This window comes from Nomascus leucogenys, chromosome 6 (assembly GCF_006542625.1).
Source record: "Nomascus leucogenys isolate Asia chromosome 6, Asia_NLE_v1, whole genome shotgun sequence".
Lineage (NCBI taxonomy): Eukaryota > Metazoa > Chordata > Mammalia > Primates > Hylobatidae > Nomascus > Nomascus leucogenys.
Window position 1 is genome coordinate 107,924,583 of NC_044386.1, and position 17,481 is coordinate 107,942,063.

The window sequence follows — 17,481 nt, forward strand, 5'->3', positions numbered from 1 at the left end:
CAAGCCATGAACTCCCTAGCCTCAGGATCCTTGTGGTAAAATGGGGTTAACAATATCTGCCCATTTCGCAAAATTGTCATTGAAGGCAAATGAGATCTTAATTTAAAAAAGGACTTTGTGGCCGGGCACGGTGGCTCACGCCTGTAATCCCAGCACTTTGGGAGGCCGAGGCAGGCGGATCACGAGGTCAGGAGATCGAGACCATCCTGGCTAACACAGTGAAACCCCGTCTCTACTAAAAATACAAAAAAATTAGCCGGGCATGATGGCGGGCGCCTGTAGTCCCAGCTACGCGGGAGGCTGAGGCAGGAGAATGGCGTGAACCTGGGAGGCGGAGCTTGCAGTGAGCCGAGATTGCGCCACTGCACTTCCGCCTGGGTGACAGAGCGAGACTCCGTCTCAAAAAAAAAAAAAAGAAAAGAAAAAAGGACTTTGAAAAACTATGAAGTGCTGTATAGATAAATAAAATAGCAGTTTTATCTATTATGCCATGTTCAAAGAAAAAGGGTAAACAAATTCTTGATGCTAGAGCCACTGAGATTAGTACCTCAAACATCCTTGATTCCTTTGTTAAAGAGCTTGGGGGAACATCCTTAAGGCTTCTTAAGTTGTGAAGGGAGAGGCTCCAGGTTTCACTCCGGGTAACATAATTTCTTTGCTGTAGTAAGATTCCAGTGGCATTTGCCTTAGCATGTATCTCATTCTTGCAGCTAAATTAGAGCATGGTAACTATTTCCTCTCATTCCTTTTTGATCTGTGAAATCATGAGCCTTACTCTTGCCTTGTTAAGGAGGAGAAGCCAGACTACTCAGAGGACCTCCACGGAGCTCCTTGGCAAGTGGCCTGCCCAACCTTCCCCTCCACAGCCCCTGAATCACCACATTTAGGATCTTCTTCTCCACCCAATTCCTTACTTTTCAGCTCATATCATCGCATGTATTGGTCTCAAGTCTCTTGTCTTGGGTTGGGCTGGGAAGGAGGAACATGCAGGAATGGGGTATCAGTCGGATTCTAGCCTCCTGCGTTCCCATTGAATGCAGGAGGGGTTGAACCCAGTGACATTTTGAATATAAATATTTTCATCAGAGTTAGGCTAACATTAAAGAATTTTTCTTTGGGAAAATATTTTCTAAAACAAAGTCTGCTGAGCCAATTTGATTCCATGATGAGTTTTTTTTTAATACAATACAGTTAAATTTTATCTTCATCGGGGTTGTTTTCCATTTAAATTTACTACAAAGACTGGAGTCATTAATCGTTTTTTTGTCCGTGTCATATATTATGACCATAGCTTCTGCTATAGCAAGTTCTCTTGCGGCTGTTAGTTCCACCAAGTCCAGTTCTCTAAGTTAAATTTTACAGGTCTAAATGTTTTTATGAAAACTAGATTCTTCTGTCAATTTTTAGACAATCCCAGTACTCAATTATACCACATGCAGTTTTAACTATTGCCAGTTTTATTATCAGTTGATTCTTTGAATGAGCCATTGGGAGATAAACAAGAGACTGATAGTATATATTTATCAACTAATTCATTTTTTTAAAAAATTGTGGCCAGGTGCGGTGGCTCACGCCTGTAATCCCAGCACTTTGGGAGGCGAGGCAGGTGGATCACCTGAGGTCGGGAGTTCAAGACCAGCCTGACCAACATGGAGAAACCCCGTCTCTACTAAAAATACAAAATTAGCTGGGTGTAGTGGTGCATGCCTGTAATCCCAGCTACTTGGGAGGCTTAGGCAGGAGAATCGCTTGAACCCAGGAGGCAGAGGTTGCGGTGAGCCGAAATCGCGCCGAGCCGAGATTGCGCCATTGCACTCCAGCCTGGGCGATAAGAGCGAAACTCCGTCTCAAAACAAAACAAAAAAAAAAGTGATTAATTTTAGACATAGAGATGAAAATAGAGATAGAGTAGAAGGAAATGGTCTCAAGTCAAAAGGGGATGTTCAAGATCATTAGTCATAAAGGAAATGCACATCAAAACCACCAAGAGATGCCACTTCACACCCACTAGGATAGCTATAGTAATTTCTTTTTAATGGACAATAGCAACTGTTGGTGAGGATGTGGAGAAATTGGGACTCTTTTGTGTTCCTGGTTGGGAATATAAAATGGTGCAGCTGCTGTGGGAAAAAGTTTGGAGGTTCCCCAAAAAGTTAAACATAGAATTGCCATATGACCCAGAAATTCCACTCCTGGGACACAACCCAGAGAACTGAAAACAGATGTTCAAACAAAAGCCTGTACATAAATGTTCACAGCAGTGCTATTCACAATAGCCAAAAAGTGGAAACCATCCAATGTCTTTTTTCTTTTTTTTTTTTGAGATACGGTCTCACTCTGTTGCCCAGGCTTTAGTGTAGTGGCGCAATCTCAGCTCACTGCAACCTCTGCCTCCTGGGTTCAAGCAATTCTCCTGCCTCAGCCTCCTGAGTAGCTGGAATTACAGGCATGTGGCACCATGCCTGGCTAATTTTGTATTTTTAGTAGAGATGGGGTTTCACCATGTTGACCAGGCTGGTCTCAAACTCCTGACCTCAAGTGATCTGCCTGCCTTGGCCTCCCAGAGTGCTGGGGTTACAGGCGTGAGCCACTGCACCCGGCCTACCATTCAATGTCTATAACTGATGAAAAGATAAACAAAATGTGGTATATTCATACAATGAAATATTATTCAGCCATAAAAAGGAATGAATTACTGATAACATGTTGCAGCATGGATGACTCTCAAAACATTATGCTAAGTGAAAAATCCCAAGACAAAAGGTCACATGTTGATGATTCTGTTGATAAGAAATATACAGAATATGTCAACCTACAGTGACAGAAAGCAGATTAGTGGTTGCCAGGGAAGGGGGACTGCTTCATGCATACAGGCTTTCCTTTTGCAGTGATGAAATATTCTGGAACTAGATAGAGGTGATGGGTGCCCAATATTGTGAATGTATTAAATGCCACTAAATTGTAGACTTTAAAATGTTATATATATTTTACCTCAAAAAAGTCGTGGGGACAAAGTGATGAATTCAAAATGTGCTACTGTGCTTTAAGACCAGTAAAGATCATTGACCAGGAGTCTTAGAAACTCTACTTTCCTAGATGTCTCCTTGAAAAAACAACTCCAGTAGGCCGGGCACAGTGGCTCACACCTGTAATCCCAGCACTTTGGGAGGCCAAGGCAGGCAGATTACTTGAGGTCATGAGTTCGAGACCAGCCTGGCCAACATGGTAAAACCCCATCTCTACTAAAAATATGAAATTAGCCAGGCATGGTGGTAGGTGCCTGTAATATCAGCTACTCCAGAGGCTGAGGCAGGAGAATCACTTGAACCCAGGAGGTGAAGGTTGCAATGAGCCGAGATCATGCCATTGCACTCCAGACTGGGCTACAGAGTGAGACTCCATTGCAAAAACAAAACAAAACAAACAAACAAAAAAACACTTCAGCCCTTTTGTGTGCTCAGATTTGCTTTTAGAAAATGGATGCATGGGGAGAAGAAAACAACACTTAAGGAGATTACCTATTTCTCCTGTTTCTTATTACATTGTGTTGCAGGTAAAGCAGATGCTCAAATAAATACATTTGAGAAGTATGTGAAATGCTAAGAGTTGGGGACAGGGACAGAAAGATGAGCCTTCAGAAGAACTAGATGGGAACATGATGATTTAATGTGGGCCGTGGGGGATCAGGGCAGTAAAGAAGCCTCTTGAATCAAAGACAAGCCCAGCTCAAAACCTTTCAGGGGACGTCTGTCCCCTTCTGGCTGCCTAGCATTCATTCTTCCTTTCTAAGGGCATACAGATTTCCCCTTGGGGAAGTTCTCTCCCACTGCATGCAGGTAATAAATCAAAGTGTGTCGCCCACCCACTCTGAAACTGAAGGCATCCCTTCTAGTTGCCGTACTTCTGGGACGTTGACCTTTGAGTAGGGTGGGGGGACACTGGTACTGATGGTGTAAAAATCACATCCCTGGAACAGCCCCCTGTTTTCTTTCTTGGATCCTGCCCTCATTTCAAGCCTGGTTCTCCAGCCTCTTTTCCATTTAGTAGGCACCCCAGTGTCCTTCTGTGTACTCCTTTCTTAAGTTAGTCAGAGTTGGGTTTTGTTGCTTTAAGCAATGCATCCTATCTGATAGAAACTTCAAATGCCGAGGAGTAGCTGCTGATAGGCATTTGGTTCACTGAAAAGGACTTGCTGCAACTTGCTGAGATGTGAGGACTCAATCTCAGACAACATATCCTAAACATCTATTGTGTGCCAAGTCCTGTGCTAATTTGGTAGAGAAGTACAAGGGAGAATCAAAGGAAATAACAGTGAAGTCTGAGTTTAATCACTAGCTATAAAATAGTTTGATTTACAGCCAAGGGACTTAGGTACCATAAGGAAGAATTGGTCACCCACTGATTTAAGGCAAAGATGAGCATCAGTCAACTTTATTTTTTCTACTCTCTTTTTAAAACACCAGCTGTCCTTGCCTATGTGGGCTTCATCTGCTTAAAGACGTGTGTGTGTGTGTGTGTGTGCGTGTGTGTGTGTGTGTATGGGTACGTATGTATATGGGGGGTGGGAGGGAGGTCTAGACCCTTGTGGTCTTTCCCACTGAGCAATTCTGTTAGTAAGCCAGATGTTGATTATAAATAGGCTCAGAAGATTTTGGCCTCCATATTTTTTTGTGGTCCAGCTTGTTTGTTAGTAACAAACATTTATTAACCTCTGGCCACAGCACAACATTGGCCATAATACCATATGGATTAGTAAAGAAGTAGAAGAGACTGTTCCTACTTTCAGGGAGTTAAGGGTAAAACATGCCCAGATGCTTCAACTCAAGAATAGCTTTAAAAAATACAGACAGAAAGACATGCAAATTAGTGTAGTAAAAAATGGAATATTCTGTAAAACATGAAGAAAGCAATGAAGTTTTACTATAGGATTTAATGGAGAGATATACCATGTTTTTGGATGGGACACATCAGTATTGTAAAGGTGTCAATTATCTCCTAGGTAATGTATATTTGGCGTGTTTCCATTCAAAAATCTAAAATTTTTATGGAACTAAACAAGCTAATCGTATAATTCATCTGGAAAATAAAATGCTGAAATCTGCCAAGAAAATTTTGAAAAGTAACAAAGGCAGCCTGCGCTATCAACTATCAAAGTATCTCATAAAGCTATATTAATTAAAGCAGTGTCATACTGGCATATGCATAGACAGATAGATCAATAAACTGGAATACAAAGTATAGAACCAAACCTAAATATTTAATTGAGAACTTGGTGTATATTAAAGATGTCAACTGAAAGTAGGGAAAGGATAGGCCATTTATTGTGCAAGGACAATGAGCTAGTCTGTCAGAAAAAAAAATGAATTATATCTTCCCTTCACATCATTTTATAAAAGTAAGTGGATTTAAGGTTAATACATTTTTTAAAACTATAGAAGTAATAGAAGGAAACATTGGGAATTATGTTTATAATTGGGTATTGCAATAGCTCTTTTTACAACAAAATGCAAAGCACAAAGGTTTTAACAAAACGCAACAAAATCTATTGTATATTTTAACTTTATCTTGTTATATAACCATAAAAGATACTTTTAACTATAAAATATATTTTTAACCATAAAAGATTAAAAACTAGAGCCGGGCACAGTGGCTCACGCCTGTAATCCCAGCACTTTGGAAGGCTGAGAGGCTGAGGTGGACTGATCACCTGAGGTCAGGAGTTCAAGACAGCCTGGCCAACATGGTAAGACCCCATCTCTACTAAGAATACAAAAATCAGCCGGGCGTGATGGGTGCATGCCGGTAATCCGAGCTTCTAGGGAGGCTGAGGCAAGAGAATTGGTTGGACCCAGGAGGCAGAGGTAGCAGTGAGCTGAGATCGCTCCACTGCATTCCAGCCTCGGTGACAGAGCGAGACTCCATCTAAAAAAAAAAAAAAAAAAAAAAAAAAAAAAAAAAAAAAAAAAAACTACATAAAATAAAGTTAAAATATACAATAGATTGGGAGAAAACATTTGTAACATCTAATAGATAATGGCTTAATGTAGGGATAATGAAACAATACTTATAAATCAATAGAAAAATATAATAGACAAAGGATATCAACAGACAGTTCACAGAAGAGAAATACAAATGACTAGTAAACATGAATCAGGGAAATGCAAATTCAAACAAGCAACTTTTTTTCAGCCATAGATTGGATCAACTTAAACACAAGTTGAAACAAGATACCCATTTTTTTGCCCATCAAAGTGGCCAGAATATAAAAGATTAATAATGCCAATTATTTAATGAGGGTGAGGAAGACAGGTGCCTTCATTCATTATTGGTGGGAATGTAAATGGACCCATCTTTTTTAGAAGGCAACTTGGCAGTATCTACAAAATGTAAAACGCACATGCCTCTCAGTTCCATCACAGTGCCTTCTGTATGCCCGCTCATCAGGCTTACAAGGAGGAGAGGGCAAAAGCAGCCATATCTCCTAAGGGTCAGGCCTAAATTGTCATGGCAGTCCTTCTGCCACCTTCTGTAAGCCCAGACAAGCCACAGGCCAGTCCAGATCACAAAGAGGGAATCTAGCTCCTGGCAGAAGAATGGAATAAGTGGAATTATTGGCCGCTACATTTTCAAACTACCACATAGATAGAAAAAGCATATTCCTTCGTGTACCATTTTAGCAGCATTTCTTCAGTATTTATATGTTTATATAAATTTCAAAATATTCTATTGTTTTAGTCCATATTTCCTTCCTGACCTAAACCGTGTGACTGGGCACCTATTCAGTTTTTTGTTTTTAATTTTTTTTCTTGTGGTCTGTGGATAAGTTATGTAAACAAACAACTACACATTGAACCCCACCATAGTAAATGCAGTCTAAAAATTCAATTTGGTAAACCCTGGTGTTGTGTTATTATGAAGTTAATTAAAAACAGTGTTTTATCGGTAGGTATTGTCATAAAATTAATCCTTGTGAGACTTCCACTGTGTATAATTGATCTTACATTGAACTGAGAAAGTCCCAAGTGATTCTGAGGCAATTGATCCCTAACACACACACACACACAGACACACACACACACACACACACTGAGAACTATTGCACCCCACTCTGAGAATGGGGTTAGGTAGGCTGGAAAGAGGACAGTTGCCAAACGCCAATCATGTAATAGCTGAATTCACATTATTATGGCACATATTATTTTAAATATATTTTTGTATATTTTAAAAACATATTTGTCCTTTTAGATTTCCAAAGTGTCTCTATATTCTGTTCATTGAAGCAAATCTCCCCTAGGTGTGTAATGTACGTCCAGTGCTCTGGGGATAGAGCTAGAGGTGAATGAGCAGCAGGAGGGGTTTGCTAGAAAAGAGCATCCAAAGTAATCAAGTCACCTGAATGCTAGGACAGAGCTGTGCATGGAGAAGGGGCAACTCCCCCAGCAACCTGATTGGAAGTGTCTTGAAAGACAAGTAATAGCTGGCCCAAAGAAACGCTGGGTGTGAAAAAGCATTCCAGTCAAAGGAGACAGCTTGAGCAAATACTCCTCAGACAAAAGTAGTTCAACACCATGTGTACCTGTTCTGGCTGGAGTTGGGCCTGGTACTTTAGGTTTATTTGAGCTTAGGCAGAAAGTAGCTGGCCTCCTAGGCCAAGTGAGGACCCAAGCAATGGAGGGTGGGGGCCGGGCTTGTGTGTTGAGATCATCCCTCCATTGGCGGGTGGATGATGGAGTAGGTGAGAGCAAGACTAGAGGCTTGGAGGCCGCTTGGGGGGCTGCTGCCAAGATTCTGAGGAGGTGACCTGACTCTAAACTGGGAATGTGGCATCAGGACAGTCACATGTGTCATCATTAAATGTGAAATCTGTGACTAGCCAAAAAGAAATTTTAATTCATTCTTTTGTTCTATTTTCTGAGATTATATTGTATTCTAAACATGATCAGAAGGTAGGCATATGAAATTTACTCATTCTTCTGATATTTTTAAGCTCAGCATATTTCCACTTTCAATTTATAAACAAAATTTTCTTTAAACTTTCCTCCAGGAGTGATCAAAAGCTTAATTTCTTGGATAGTCCTCTCCCTCTATGCAAAACTTACTATCTAACTTGGTAGTCTGAAATCCTTTATAAGTTCTGTATCTAGATCTTGTGTAGTGTTTGGTTGTCCAATTGACATTTTTATAAGCTTGCTTTTTGTTACTGTCATAATCCACTCAGCTCTTATAAATGCCTTCGCCTGCCTTCCAAATGCCATGGCTTTTGCAGTGATATTTGCACCTGTGGTGTTATGCTGGCAAGTGGCTTCATGTCCTTAAGGTCTTAAAATATTCTTTCCTCTCCTCTCCTCCCCTCCCCCGAAAAGGAAGCTTGTCTGGGAACTGGTTTGCTTAAGGTGATAGCTTCACTTCTCTTTGTGTAGATTTAATTAATTACACACACATACAAGGAGTAAATCAAAGACAGGTTTTGGGGATCATCTGGTTCTGAGAGAAATGATAGGCAGGAATTGACAAGTAGGTTAAGGTAAATGATTAATAAAACACTCACCACTGCCATATAATACAGAGGGGAATGATTGATGTCACTACCATTTTATATTATATGACTCCAGTTTATATAGGATATAAATCCTGGACAACCATCAAGCTTGGGCTAAAAGCCATGGAAGTGAAACCAACAGCAGTTTCAGTAAATGGAGTCATCTTGTACTGTGATTGTAAACCATAATCATTTCTTAGTTGTAACTTGGAACATCTTCTTTTCCTGGTAATTAACTATTTGTGATTTTTGCATTTCCTACCAACGCCTAGAGTCACTCTGTGTTTTTACAATGGACCGTTGTTAGCGAGGCTTCATGCCTTGCTTAGGCTAACAGGCCTTTCTCCTTAATCAATCCAACATATATTTACACTGCACTGCCCTTACAGCACATTCTCTGGAGCATACAGTAGTGCCCTCACCCCACAAGGCACTTACAGGCTCTTAGAAGAATTTGCAGCCCTTCCCAGCAGTAACTGAGAGCAGCAGGTTTGGCTAATGGAGTAACCACTGCAGCTGTGGCCTGTCTTGTTAGGAAAGAAGAAGTGAGCTTTTAGTGAGTGTAGGCGCTGTGCTATTTCATATACATCAGCTCCTTTAATAATGAGCTAACCTGTCAAGTTAGAATGTGTTCAAAATATATCACTTGCTTTCCTTTTATTCTATATTATGGAAATAACCCATGTTGAATTACTTAACAGTTACCCTAAATTGAAATCCTCTCTTTATATACATGTCCTGGTTGATTTCTAAAGCTAATCTGTTGCAGAGTGTATTAGTAAATGGGGAAAGGCGGTAAATCATGGCATGGATGTAACGTAATAAAAGCCTCATGTTTATGCTTTGTGTGCAGAATTTGCCAGGAAAAAAATAGGTTGAAAGAGTTTTGCTAGAAGATTTTTCAGAACATTGCTCAAGGAATGTAGAGAAAATTGACCTCCCTTGTCCCTTCTTTAGATACATTCCACCGTTGATCTGGGGGAAAAGTGGACACATCCAGACAGCCTTGTATGGGAAGATGGGAAGGGTGAGGTCGCCACATCCTTACGGGCACCGTAAGTTCATCACTATGTCTGATGGAGCCACTTCTACATTCGACCTCTTCGAGCCCTTGGCTGAACACTGTGTTGGAGGTGAGCTGCTTTAGATTGTGTGATTGGGCCATCACTCAGAGAAGGAGAACTAGTCAGTGGAGAGCACAGCACAGTGTGAATACTCGTGCCACTGACTCTGCCCATGGCATTGGGGGCTGTTGGAAAGCCTGCTGGGATTCATCACTTAAGAGCAGCCCGCAAAGGTTAGCTTCAGTGTGTGTTTGCCAGTCACCATGTAAAGCTCTTCAGAACTCATTGTAGAATAGTTTTTTTTTTTTTTTTTTTTTTTTGAGACAGAGTCTCGCTCTGTCACCCAGGCTGGAGTGCGGTGGCACGATCTCAGCTCACTGCAAGCTCTGCCTCCCAGGTTCACGCCATTCTCCTGCCTCAGCCTCCTGAGTAGCTGGGACTACAGGCGCCCGCCACCATGCCTGGCTAATTTTTTTTTTTTGTATTTTTAGTAGAGACAGGCTTTCACCATGTTAGCCAGGATGGTCTCGATCTCCTGACCTCGTGATCCGCCCGCCTTGGCCTCCCAAAGTGCTGGGATTATAGGCATGAGCCACCGCGCCCGGCCGTAGGATAGTTTTTAATCCTCTTGTGAAATACAAAGCTTGATTTAAGGGAATGAGGGAGTGCTTGGAGCCCAGGCGCCCCAGGACCAGGCCTCTGGGTTGATGACAGCAACAGAGGTCAGACCATTCTCAGTGCTTCGTGTACACTGTTATCTCATTTAATCCTCAAATAGCGCTGTGAGGCTGGTATTTACTATCCCTACTTTACCGATGAGGAAACTGAAGCTTGGAGATGCAGTATAGGCTGGCGTTTGTTGGATAGCAGTAGATAAAAAGGCTCCCAGGTTCTCTTTGCTTAGGTTTCCCTGGACAAAAAGACATATTAAGGTCGTATCTATCATGCAATGTTCTAGGACACCTATTTCTGAGAAATAACTGAAATTTTCATTGCTGCTGGAATTTGGCATTGTTCTGTCTAGCCTATACAGATAGCATTCATTCTAAAATGCTTCATAATGAAGACTTTTGAGGAAGTGGAGTTAGGTACAAGCATCCTTTTGAATGCTATTTCTACCAAAAGAGAACATGTCTTTTGCATTCTATAGTATTCAAAAGCACCTTAGTTTTTTTTTTAATAGGAACTCAGTATTTATTTATGGGTAAATTCCAGTAAACATATTAGGTATTTAAAGTGGCTAGAACTCCTGAGTAGCTGGTGACAAATATTTAATTGATATTCCCTCTGCCTGGAATGCTGGTCCCCAGACCTTCACATGGTTGCCTCCTCCTCGCCATTTAGGTCTCAGCTCAGATGTCATCTCCTCAGAGGGACTGTCTCTGACTCCCCTAACTAGTGTTTCCTTCTCAGTAAATCCATCACGCCTTCCTGCTTTAGTTCTTCATGGTAGCTTCTACTCTCTAAACCTATGTGTGTGCTTGTGTATTATTTATCTGCTAGAATGTAGGAATCCCCAGAGCCCCGAATAGCTGGCTTCTAATAAACAGCCATGGAAGGGATGAATACATGAATAGGTGAGGAGTTCACACTGTGTTTATAAATCTGTAGCTGGTTTTTCCAATATTTATTTATTCACCATACCCAGTTAAATGTTTTCTTTCCCTTATTTCTAATGCTTTTTCTTCTTCTACCACTAAAGTACAAAGTTTACTTTGACCATCTGCTCTTCCTACCAGGACCAACATGGAAAGTTAAAAAGGGCAGAACAGTGATTCTTCCTTGTACTTGCTCATGTTTTTCCATCACTCCTGCCCCCAGAAATGACTGACAAAGGTGCTTCTAGGGAAGGCAGTATTTGTACGTAAGACATACTTTAAGAAAAACAGCCCTTTTTCCCCTTTTCTGATTTTTTTTTCTGACTATGAAAGGAATAAGTACTGATTTTAGAAAATATGAATAATACATTTAAAAAATAAGAATCACCCATAATTTTGTCACCCAACATATATTGTTAATGTTTTGTTCCATTTTCTTACAGTTCTATGCATTGTTTTTCCAAAATTTGAATTATCATACATTATATTATAAAGACTTTCCCATGTCATTAAAACTCTAAAAGTCTTCAAAAACACAATTTTAATGATTGCTTAATATTCTACAATGTGGTCATATTATAAGTTAACCATTCTTCTATGGTTGGGCATTTAACTTATTTACAACTTTGTAACTGTCAATAATTATATCATCCTTCATCAGAAAATTTTGGGCAGGATTTCAAGAATTGGAATTTACTAGGTCGAAGCTTATAAATTTTATAAAGAGATGGAGTCTTGCTGTGTTGCCCAGGTTAGAGGTACAGTGACTGTTTACAGATACAGTCATCGTGATCTACGGCCTTGAACTACTGGGCTCAAGTGATCCTCCTGCCTCAGCCTCGCAAATAGTTGGAATACAGACGTGTGCCACTACATCCAACAATTTACAAAGTTTTTAAGGTTCTTTATGCATATTGGAAAATTGCTTACTAATTCACATTTCCCTACCAGCATTAATAATTTCTGAATTTTAAAAATCTTAATTTGAAGAAAAATTATGATCAAATTTAATGACCTAAGCACCTCTTTTAAAGTATGTATTCATATTTTTAAGTAGGCAATTCATATTCATGATAGAAAGTTCACAAGGTGCTAACAGTATACAGTGAAAGTATCTCTCTCTGTGTCCTCTACTCTCCATCCCTACCCCTGCTCAGTTGTACCCACTCTCAAGGTTCTTGTGTGTGATTCCAAAGATAGTGGGTGCATTTATAAATATAGATAAATATAGATATCTTTTTTTTCTCCACACAAAAGGCAGCATTATTATAACCCCCTTCTGCATTTAGCATTTTTTCACTTAATTTATGGAAGAGCTTGCCACATCAGTGTATATAAAGATGTCTCATTATTTTTAAGGGCTTCATAATATTTCATCCCTTAGATATGCAATAATTTATCCAACCAGACCCCTATTTCTGGGCATTTAGATTATGTTCAGTCATATGCAAAAGAATATGTATTGCATGATTGAATACAACCTAACACATATATATTATTTTACATATGTACAGTTACAACTGTAGGATAAATAACTGAAAGTAAAATTTCTGGGTCAAAGAGGTCTGTGCAAACACCACTTTTTATTTTCTCAATCATTCATTAATAATAGAATTTCTTACAGAAATTAAGAGTAATGTTCAGGAACTTCTATAGCAATGTGTAATTTTATATTATAGCAGAGTAATTTTATATTTGTTGAATCTTATAGTAGAAAATTGAGGTTTATATATTTTTCATTTCATTTTTCTACTAATTAATTTTTATTGTCTTTTTCAAAAGTAACTGTTCATGACTTACTGGACATTTTCAAAACCAACCCTTCACTATAAATAGCTTGAGAAGCACTGATATAGACAGCTCCAGCTAGAAGGGGAAAATTCTTCCCCAGAGAACTGAGTGAAAGATGTACGTTGAATTCCCTCTCCCTGTTTTGTAGGCCAGTGAAGTGTAATTGTGTCCATTTATCATGTCACATTTCTTGGATACATCAGGATCTCTTTCTCTACCCTATAGATGATATCACCATGGTCATCTGCCCTGGAATTGCCAATCACAGCGAGAAACAATACATCCGCACTTTCGTTGACTACGCCCAGAAAAATGGCTATCGGTGTGCCGTGCTGAACCACCTGGGTGCCCTGCCCAACATTGAATTGACCTCGCCACGCATGTTCACCTATGGTAAGCATGGCGAAGTGGAGTCCTCCCTTTTTCTGCAAGTGTGCTGCTACTTCTGCTTCTGCCTTGTTTTTTCTTTTTTTAAGTTTTAAACCTATGCCCATCTGTAAGAGATGGTAGATCACACGGTTATATCAACAGCCGACTTGTACTGGGCATTGATGATGCCACGCCTCACACCAGCCTTTGAGATGGGCACTGTAACCACCCTCACAGAGGCAGAAACTGAAGCTTACAGGGGAAAGTCTTGCCCAAGGTCCCCTAGCTAGTAAGAGTCACAGCAGGGCTGGGAGCCAGGTAGATGGGGTAGCAGAGCTCATGCCCTTCAGGACTGTGCTGTTCTGATGCTCATTCCTCAGGACTCTTGTGACTGACAGGCAAGGGTGTGATGAGGCATGTGAATGTCAGTGGGAAGGGAGCCTGGCACAGTAGCAACTCACTGGATTTTAGGTTCCTGGGGAACAGGAACTAGATCTCGTATTTCTTCAAATGCTTCTTGATTTGAATTAAAATTGTGTGTTAGCTGGGCCAGTAGTGGTGGCTCATGCCTGTAATCCCTTCTCTAGTAATTAATTTTTATTGCTTTTTTTTTTTTTTGAGATGGAGTCTTGCTCTGTCACCCAGGCTGGACTGCAGTGGCGCCATTTCAGCTCACTGCAAGCTCCGCCTCCCAGGTTCACTCCGTTTTCCTGCCTCAGCCTCCCAAGTAGCTGGGACTACAGGCACCCACCACCATGCCTGGCTAATTTTTTTGTATTTTTAGTAGAGACTGGGTTTCACCATGTTAGCCAGGATGGTCTCAATCTCCTGACCTCGTGATCTGCCCACTTTGGCCTCCCAAAGTGCTGGGATTACAGGCATGAGCCACCGTGCCCAGCCTTTTTATTGTCTTTTTCAAAAGTATCTGTTCATGACTTACTGGACATTTTCAAAACCAACCCCTCACCATAAATAGTGCACTTTGGGAGGCTGAGGTAGGTGGATCACTTGAGGCCAGAAGTTCAAGACAAGCCTGGCCATCATGGCAAAACCCTGTCTCTACTAAAAATACAAAAATTAGCTGATACACGCCTGTAATCCCAGCTATTCAGGAGGCTGAGGCACGAGGATCACTTGAACCTAGGAGACAGATGTCATGCCACTAAAATACAGCCTGGGCAACAGAGCAAGACTGTCTGAAAAAAAAAAAAAATCCTGTTTTAGCTAAGGTTCTGGCTTCTGGACCGCTTGTTCTTGATTCTTATTAGCTCTCTCTTTAGATTATATAGGCATACATAAACAATAAACATATAAAATATGCATCTGTATATGCACAAATATTTGGGATGTCATAAGCAAGTAAATTGTAATATGTTTTAATGGGAAATAACCAAAAATTATGTCTATCGTCTCACCATAACTATAATTTTCTATTTCTTCAAACTACCCTTCTGTCTTTATCAATGTATACATAGTTTTTATTTATTGCAGTCATAGCATGTATATCTATGGTGATTTATTTAAATAACTTTATATTCACCAACATAAAGATGTTTAATCTTTTTAAGAGCCACATTGCTGTTACTACTCTGTTATAGTTTATTTAACCATTTATCTTTGTAGGACATATGGGTTATTTAAAGTTTTTCAGCATTTTAAATAACAATGCTATAAACACTGTGTCTTGTACATAGAATTATTTTCTCTTGAATGACCTTGGAGTAAATTCCCAGTAAAATTGCGGAGTCACCATTTTTTTATGCATATTTGTACATCTTGTCAGATTGACCTCCAGCAAGGTCATTCCAGTTACATTGCCACTGGTAACATGCACGGGCACTGTCTCCTATAAAGGCAGGTAAGGGAAGGTCACAGGTATGGAAGCATGAACAGGTACACCTGCTTTGTGCCAAGCAGGGTGCTGGGTGCCTTGAGTTCATTTCCTCTTCTGTATTCACACCCACAGCTGAAGATACCCATTTTACAGACTCCGTTCTGTTCAGCAGTTTGGTCAGTAGCTTGCAAATATAGGTGAATTCAGCCGAGCGCGGTAGCTCAAGCCTGTAATCCCAGCACTTTGGGAGGCCAAGGCAGGCGGATCGCGAGGTCAGGAGATCGAGACCATCCTAGCTAACACGGTGAAAACCCATCTCTACTAAAAATACAAAAAAGTAGCTGGGCGTGGTGGCGGGCGCCTGTAGTCCCAGCTAATCAGGAGGCTGAGGCAGGAGAATGGCCTGAACCCAGGAGGTGGAGCTTGCAGTGAGCCAAGATCGGGCCACTGCACTCCAGCCTGGGCAACAGAGTGAGACTCTGTCTCAAAAAAAAAAAAAAAAAAAAGGTGAATATCCAGATTTACAGATAGCACAGGCACATGGGGAATAGTGAGTATGTGGGAGACAGAAGTGGACCCAAAAGTCAGAAATAGGCCAAATCAAACACAAAGAAAACAGTGGAGAATAATGGTAATGTCTTGTGCTTGGATATATAGATTATCTATACAAGTAGAAGATGGAGAGGCATGGCTTGGCTGCAGGGCCAGGATGGAGATTTGGGAGCACTAGCAGTACAGTGTGCCAACAACAATACGAGACATGCCAGTGGGAACACTTAATGTGCGCCAGACACAGTGCTGATGTCACATGTAGGCACAATCTCTTTTATCTCCACAGCAACCCATGGGACCGTAAAATTCTGATGAAAAAACTGAGGCACAGAGAGGTTAAGTGATTTGGGCAAGGGCACAGAGCCAGTAAGTAGAAAACCTAAGAGAGGAGCCTGGATCTGGCTGCCAGAATCATCCCAGAGATAGCAGAGTAACTGGGTCTGTATGGTCTAGGCCTCCCAGCTCCAGAGTGCTGTAACTGTTGGGGCTGTAGGCCAAAGAGACCAGATTGGAAGGTGTTACCACACCAGGTCAGGGGAGTCCAGCAGCCGAAGAGCAGAGAAGAATAGGTTAAGTGCAAGCGTTGCTCCCAGAGAGTACCTGGGTCCGGAGACAGGCTCTGGATCTGATGCCCCAGCACTGCCACAGATGCTGTGTGGCTCGAGCAGTTTCTTAAACGCAGTTCTAGATTCTTCAGCTGCAGTAAGGTGGAGCTACAATTAAATGTGGGTTACTGAGGACTTGGTAGGCAGTTGATTAACATATAGTAAACATTTATTGTATGTTAGGTTCATTCTTTTTGTTTTGTTTTGTTTTGGTTTTTGAGGTAGAGTCTCACTGTGTCACGCAGGAGGGAGTGAAGTGGTGCAATCATGGCTCATTGCAGCCTCAACCTCCCAGACTCAAGCGAGCTTCCCACCTCATTTTTTAATTTTTTGTAGAGACAAGGCCTCACTGTGTTGTCCAGGCTTGTCTCGAACTCCTGAGCTCAAGTGATCCACCTGCTTCGCCCTCCCAAAGTGCTGGGATTACAGACGTGAGCCACCGTGCCAGCCAGGTTTATTCTTATTCAAATACTTGAAGGTATATTCATGTTGGTGAGAGATTAATTGTGCTTTTTGTGACCCAGATAAATAATATGTGTTCTGCCGGGGAGATGCGAGTATCATTAAAGAATTACAATACAGGGCCGGGCACAGTGGCTCACGCCTGTTATCCCAGCACTTTGGGAGGCTGAGGCAGGCAGATTACCTGAGGTCAGGAGTTCGAGACCAGCCTGGCCAACATGGTGAAACCCTGTGTCTACTACAAATACAAAAATTAGCTGGGCATGGTGGCAGGCACCTGTAATCCCAGCTACTTGGGAGCCTGAGGCAGGAGAATCACTTGAATCCAGGAGGCGGAGGTTGCAGTGAACCGAGATCACACCACTGCACTTCAGCCTGGGCAAACAGAACAAGACTCCATCTCAAAAAGAAAAAAAGAATTTCAATACAGTGTGATGAGTGGACTAATACAGCGGGCCTGGTGAATGTGCTGCAGCAGCATGGAGAAACCAGCCTGGATCTATGGGCGAGGAGTCAAGTTGTGGGAGGAAGAATTCTCCCAGGAAGGGCATTTGAGCTGGGTTCTCAAAGATGAGCTCCTAAATAGAGGCACTTATAAACAGTTGGAGTTTGTAGACAGGGGAGTGGGCCATGGAAGGGCAACCCATGCAGAAGAGCAGCATTCACA

General features: G+C 41.3%; 1 protein-coding gene across 2 annotated transcripts in view; it reads left to right on the top strand.

Annotated features, from left to right (window-relative positions):
- Positions 1 to 17,481, top strand: part of ABHD2 (abhydrolase domain containing 2) — a 112,367-nt gene that overhangs the window by 53,411 nt on the left and 41,475 nt on the right. For both annotated transcript variants that reach the window (XM_030814993.1, XM_030814994.1), the window contains 2 exons: positions 9,497 to 9,672; positions 13,218 to 13,385. In XM_030814993.1, the coding sequence (XP_030670853.1) occupies positions 9,497 to 9,672; positions 13,218 to 13,385 (344 nt within the window). The remainder of the gene's footprint in view (positions 1 to 9,496; positions 9,673 to 13,217; positions 13,386 to 17,481) is intronic.